At 29.7% G+C, this 6,739-nt stretch overlaps 1 protein-coding gene across 1 annotated transcript; it reads right to left on the bottom strand.

The window, feature by feature from the left end:
• Window positions 1-3,211: 3,211 nt before the first annotated feature.
• Window positions 3,212-4,673, bottom strand: LOC132744433 (uncharacterized). Its single transcript, XM_060733143.1, has 3 exons — window positions 4,510-4,673; window positions 4,115-4,222; window positions 3,212-3,924 (listed from the first exon to the last, which is right to left on the bottom strand). The coding sequence occupies exons 1-3, from the start codon at window positions 4,669-4,671 to the stop codon at window positions 3,547-3,549; spliced, it is 648 nt and encodes a 215-aa protein (XP_060589126.1). The 5' UTR covers window positions 4,672-4,673; the 3' UTR covers window positions 3,212-3,546.
• Between the last annotated feature and the right edge of the window lie 2,066 nt (window positions 4,674-6,739).

Below are 6,739 nucleotides of genomic sequence, written 5' to 3'. Positions count from 1 at the left end.
AGTAATGACAAAATTATTGTGATATCTCATATCTGATAGTCGTTTTTATCCATCTTTCATACGGATGCTAGGATGTGTGAAAACATCTTGTAATTTCTCCAATGCCGTATAGTATTTCATCGAATGTGATTTCAAATGTTGACTGTCAATAAAGAAACGGTGTTGAAAATATTTATTTTCATATGGAAATTATATTACCATATCTGTATTGGTATATATATGTTAACAACAGAGACGCACATTTTTAGGTGAATTGATAATATTTGTGTGCACGTTTAAATCCTTTTACGCACTATCTTTAATATACCCTTAATAAATGCAGGCTTTTTCACATTTTAGTGTTCTTTTTAAATGAGAGCATCCGATGTAGAGCTACAACAGGTCAACACAGTTTCCGATTTAAAATAACACGCTTTTTTTTGAAAACAATTAAGAATGCCATGCCACGTAGAACATTTTTGCTCATTTCTTTGGATGCAATTTTGATACAAAAACAACAAAACAAAATAACTATGCTAGTATTTTTTCCAAATATCATCGTGTGTGTTTTCGTTTACGAGCAGACATATCTTAAACGATTTCATTACCGTAGAGAAAATGATTTAGGCTTCCTAGCCACTTTCAACGAAATAGGATATATACTACTTTCTCAGAATTTTCCAAATGTACAACTGTAAAACAGATAACATACTCAAACGATTATATTTAAAGTCATATAAATATCATAATTTGAGAGGAATCTTGTTCATCATATATTTTTTATGATTCTCTATGCAATAAGAAGGCTGTGTTAAGGATATTTACAATAAATAATGATTAAAATAAGCAATTTTTTGTATCTTAAAGCATCAACAAGGCGATCATTGTAGGTGTTTACTGCTGTGAGAATATAAATGATATTGTGAACATTTTTGTTCAAATCATCTTGCATTACAATTCCAGATTTCTTTCAGATTGCAGATTGTGTACATTTTCATTAGATTGTAGGAAATCACTGATTCATGCAGACTTATAAGTTGATAATCTCACTATCTTCATGTTTAGTTTAAGCCGTTGCTATGAGGCTTGGACGGAAGTTTCCACTTGCACTGAGCTTGCACCATTTTCAATTTTGCCGTTTTGTACTTTCTTTTGGTATTATTATTTCACTATTAATTAAAATATCTTTAAAAGTTAAGAAAATGGCAGACCCATCGAAAGCATTGACCAAATAAAGCAATAAAAGGGAAGATATGCAGAAGTCTACCAGAAGTTAAATTTATATCGATAATGAAGGAAAAGCTCGCAATGAACTATATTTTTGCGAAGAATTTCAAAGAAAGAAAGAATTTTGTCGATGTAAAATCTGCTCATTAATAACAAGCTTTGTAACCATGTAACATTTCTATTTCGTAGAAAGAATTTGTCGATGTTAAAGCTGCTCTTTAATAACAATCTCTGTAACCATGTAACATTTATGTTTCATCTATGTTGATCTATGAGTGTTTATGAACCTTATTGTTATGTATTGAAAGCTCTGTATTATGTACTGTATGTATATTTGTCTGTGCAATTGTTAATTGGCCAGAGGCAAAATGTTATGCTGATTTGTTAAATAAAAAACTTAAACTGATATTGTCGACTTGTATTTCATGTATTTTCGTTTAGAATCTATTCATTCCACATAGAATTAAGAAATGTGTAGCTTGATGAAGGAGAATTTTACATTTTATCAATGTGATTTAATATTTGGTATATTCCGAATGTTGTTATTGCTATTATCTTGAATATAGACCTCTGTAGCTGTTGCAATAAAGTTTCATCTACAATTATCTTCCAATTATGAACTTTTTATCTCATTTCAATAATGCTTGCCCCTCACCGCCGTGACTTCGAATCCCGACAGAGACTTTGGATTCTTTCATGTTACATGCTAGCTTACGAACGTCGGTGGTTTCACTAAGGTGCCTGAAAAAATGCTCGGAGGGGCACCTGAGGTCTTCCCCGATCAGTAAAGCTGGAACGTTGCCATATGACCTATACATACAGTGTCGGTGTGACGCAATACCCAATCAATCAAACAAACAAACAATAATGCTTTAAATGATATCATGTATTTGGTCTGAATGACGATCAATCTATTAAGTGGAATTTTATCAATTGCTTGTGCCGTATTTAAAAAAACAACAACAACAAAAAAAACAAAAAAACAACGGTAAACTGGTTTAACGTCCAAACTGTTTTGTTTTTGATTGCGAGAACTTTTGATAAAATTGAAAACTGAACATTGATACGTGCATGAAAATCACATTAAGTACTAATTAACCGAATGTTTAATTTGCCACATATTCCGGTGAGATTATCTAGATAATAATTTCTAATATATCCAGGAGGTCCATTAGAATATGATAAACCTATGAAATGTTTTTTTTTCAATAACATACTTCACACATATAGATGTTAGAATTTGTTTTGTCCCATGGACAGGTCCGGATGTCAGGGAAAAATCTCAATCGTCATTCCTGACATCATTTGATTTAGCAACATGATGACAGACAAGAGTGTGTTATGTAATCTTTATCATGCTGGTGTTATAAAAAGAAACAATAAGGCAAACTATTATCAGAAGCAAGTAATGTAGACATGTGCTTGTAGAATTCGACCTCCATATCTAAAGTCAATTAAAACATATTTATTTAAAACGGATGGTTCGGTAAGTATTTTTAAAATTACTTGAAATATAGGATATTAATTTAGATCTATTTTGCTTTTTACTGTATATCTTATATTGAATGATCATACATTTTCTGTCATTTGTCTTATAGAATTTGTGTGTAGATGTCAAAAAAATTACTATTTATTGTTGAATTAATTATCTAAGATTACACTTGTTGCACAATATAAAAAGCCGATTAAACGGCTGTACAATAACACGAAGTTATAATTATTGGATAAAATTTGTTTTACTACTGGTGACTTGTATAAAAATACTTTGGACCAGACGCACACTGATTCCATAATAAGTTAACAGTTGTGTGAAAGTCAGATGTTATGTGTAATTCAACCCGTCAAAAATAGAGAGAAGAATGAAAAAGAAAGAAAACCAAGCATAGCTTCAAAGTACTTTTATTGAAATACATTTTTGTCTTATAAAAACAACAACAACAACAAAAACAAGCATAGGTGACTTCTTCAATGAACTTTTATTGAAAGATATTTATGGCATAAAAAGTTTGTTTAAATATCATACTGATCATACAATTTAAATATACAAGCTAACGAAAATACTTAAAACATACTTTGACACAAAATGATGGGTAATTTTAATTCAAAAATATATATCTAGATCTTATGATTTACAATACAGATGGGAGATTAGTAAAACATCTTCCTAAAATATTTATCACAGTTTCAATTAATATACATAAAATTGAAACATAACCAAATTGGCGGAATTTAAATAACTTGTTTAACTAAGACACATATATATTCTATAATAAAAAGTTAAGAAGACAATTCAGAAAAATTACATCTTTGACATGTCATTTTCAAATGAAATACAAGTATCTAACAATCGATATTATGTGTCAATAATGATTGAAATAATTTATTAAGATGTTTTGATACTTCTCTACAGTTTAACATGGCTACATATTCAGCATTATGTTGGTCACATATTGATATAGAGGCCTGACCATCTTGCTGAAAGACATTTGCCAGGTTTTCACCTGGCACAATCATGTTTGGGTCTTGATCTTTTGCTTTCATGACGATTTTAATGTTACACATAATGTCATATATGTCATCTTGGGTGGAGGTGATTATTTCTCGTGAGAAGTAATCTTTTGCAGTATTATTCAACTGTTGAAGGTAGCCGGCAAGTTGGTTCAACTTTTCATAACTGTCTTCCATTAATGTTAGGAGTGTTTTAGAGTCTTTACAGATCTGAAATATATATAAAAAACAACTTATATTCCTTTTCATGCATATTTGTACTTCTCGCTTTAATTTCATTTAAGGTTAACATTGAATACAAGGAATGAATTTAAATGATAAGTTTATTATGTAATACACTGTAACAGTTGATTTTCTATTTATAACTTAAACATGTATTAGTGTTGGTGTATTCACTTACATTATATTGATAGTCTGTATTGTAAGCATCCTTTGTAGTATTATAGTCCACTAAACGAATAGATTCTAACACCTTGTCCGGCAAATCTATACAAAGATGTATTTTCATCTAAAATGTATAAAAACATAGTTCACATTTCGTGACAAGATCCCTGCTGATAGCGAGATTTCGGTCTTTATTTCATACGAGTCGATGTTAAATAGATAAAGTCAATGATATATCATGAAGACCTACATGTTATCAATATTAATTTCCCTGTAAAAACATATATCTACACAGATGCAATTTAAAATAACCATTTTGGTTTTATTTGTCGATGACATACATATACACATGTTTCCTTGACAGCAAATTTACTCAAACAATTGTACGTTAACAATACGACATCAACTTACTGTTTGTATACGCAATTCAACATCATAGTGCAGGACATCTATAAAGGATTTGACATTTTCAAGAGACTGTTTCAATGTTTGTGTCACTAGAAGATTGCCATCGTCATTCAGAAAACAAGGTGGTGCCCGGTCTGGTAGATGGAAACCGCATGACGATGACATGCATACAGCTGTAAAATTTTATTATCTTAAAATCTTCAACTTCATGATATAAAAATTTAATCGAAACGAAATTTTGTTTTTCATTTAGATATGCTATATCAAGCTACAATTGTATATTTTGATAAAAAGATAAATATATCATAACAACATAAACAACAATTAGCTATTTATGAAATTCATATCATAAACATAATATGAAATTACTATATTAGATATACTTTACCAAGTAATATAAACACAGCGATCATTATAGTGTTTTAGTGTTTTGCAATGAATATCAGTTACATAAAAATGCTCTTCTTTTATACAGTCGGGAATGAGAATTCCCGGACATTACTAGAAACGCCCGAAATTTCTGTTATGAAGTATTAGACATGTAGAATGAAAGGGTATTTTCGAAAGATTGAAAGGGACAAAATAATAATTCCGGATACGCCAACTCTACAAAATTTGACCATAAAGAGCATACCATTTTCATATTTCATCAATAATCACTATGCGGATGCAGTTCTGCGGCCTCAATTACACACCTATGTATGATAAGATATTTATTTTGAGGGTTGATTTCTTCTTGAAAAAAAAAACGACAATTTGTTTATAACAATATAACATAATTTCCCCATGTTTGTTCTGAAAACCGAAAGATCACCTATACTCTACCCATGTTCACTGTTATTAAACTCTCTGGAAAAGTAAACGTTGCTGACATATATTTGTGAAAATAAGAAATAACTGGTAATGAAAGACTTGAAAATAGTTGATACATGTTTCTATGCTTACAAGGGCGCACAAACACGCACGTACGCAAACTCAGATTTCTTTCAATCATTACTTTGAATTTTTCTATTACAGAACAAAATTTATATTGTTTATTTAATTGTTATTTTGGGTCAGTAATTTGTTGTCTTAGTCCGAAATATGTAAGAATATTGGCTGTCTTACATATGGGACACAAACATGTCCTGCACTACATGTTATATTATTAAATGACAAAATAAACGGCAAGTTTAGCTATCAAGTTACAAAAATAATATATATGAATATAAACAGTTAAGAATACAACGGAATGTGTACGTGTAACTATTTATGCACACAGTTGTTTCAAGGTTGAAAGACATTCAAGAATAATTTCGTTAAGGAAGTAGAAATGATGAAGTATATAACATTTTGATGAACTTCATTCACTGCTATAACAATGTTACGTAGAATGTATTATTGTGCGAAAGCTTTTGTAAGAGTTTTAATAAGGCTTTAAAAGAAAGCAAACCTGTGTGGTTTTTGTTTATGTTTTCGTAAATAATATATAGTGTATATGTGTGTGTACTAAATTCAACATGCAACAAAATGAAAAGGATTTTTCTACAGTAACAAAGAAAAGTACGAAGCTGATAATTATCGTAATTATGGATAGAATCTAACGTAAACTTTCATTTATTTGAGAGCTATTTTATGACATTTGTTACACAATTTACGATTGTATCAAGCCATTTTGTATGTAAAATATGGGTGCCAAAAATAAGAACAAAAGAAAAACAGGTTTAAAACAAAATAGTATATGCATGTATTATAATAAGTATATCAAAAAAAAGGACATCAAATGTTCTTGAGAGATGTCAATGCTCAAATTTCCAAAGTTTGACTTTCACTATCCGCGTGTTTTCCCCTAATTTATTGTTGTAATTATATGTTACTCATGGCTTTTTTCTTTTAACTTCTACGAATTTGTAGTAAAGTAACTTCACATTCTTGGAGAATGTTTCTTCCGTGTTACATTTTATGTAATCTGTAAATATATCCGTAAATATTTTCGATTTGTTATGATGTTAAGAAATGATTTATATGAGATTTTAAAAAAAAATATTTCCCCACAATTTTAAAAAAGTTTTTAAAAACAAAAAGTAAAAATACAAACTGGCAAAACCCCCCTTAAACAAATGCACATTAAAACCCCCCCATTGAAAAAAATTAATTTTTACCAATTTTTCCCTCTTAAAAAATTTTTCCCCCAAGGGTTTAAAAATTTATTTTAAACCCCCCTTTTTTACAAATATAAATAAACAACCCAAAG

Source organism: Ruditapes philippinarum, unplaced genomic scaffold, assembly GCF_026571515.1.
Source record: "Ruditapes philippinarum isolate M1 unplaced genomic scaffold, ASM2657151v2 ctg19422_1_1_1_1, whole genome shotgun sequence".
NCBI lineage: Eukaryota > Metazoa > Mollusca > Bivalvia > Venerida > Veneridae > Ruditapes > Ruditapes philippinarum.
Note: the sequence above shows the minus strand (reverse complement) of the source record. Positions and strands in the feature narration are given on the sequence as shown.

What these genes read in the sequence shown, in the direction of transcription:
- LOC132744433 (XM_060733143.1), bottom strand. Translation starts at nt 4,671, where the DNA reads ATGTCATCGTCATGCGGTTTCCATCTACCAGACCGGGCACCACCTTGT. An exon ending in TTGAATTGCGTATACAAACA is followed by an intron (nt 4,223 to 4,509) that starts GTAAGTTGATGT and finishes TATACATTTTAG; the next exon opens with ATGAAAATACATCTTTGTAT. An exon ending in ATACAGACTATCAATATAAT is followed by an intron (nt 3,925 to 4,114) that starts GTAAGTGAATAC and finishes TATATATTTCAG; the next exon opens with ATCTGTAAAGACTCTAAAAC.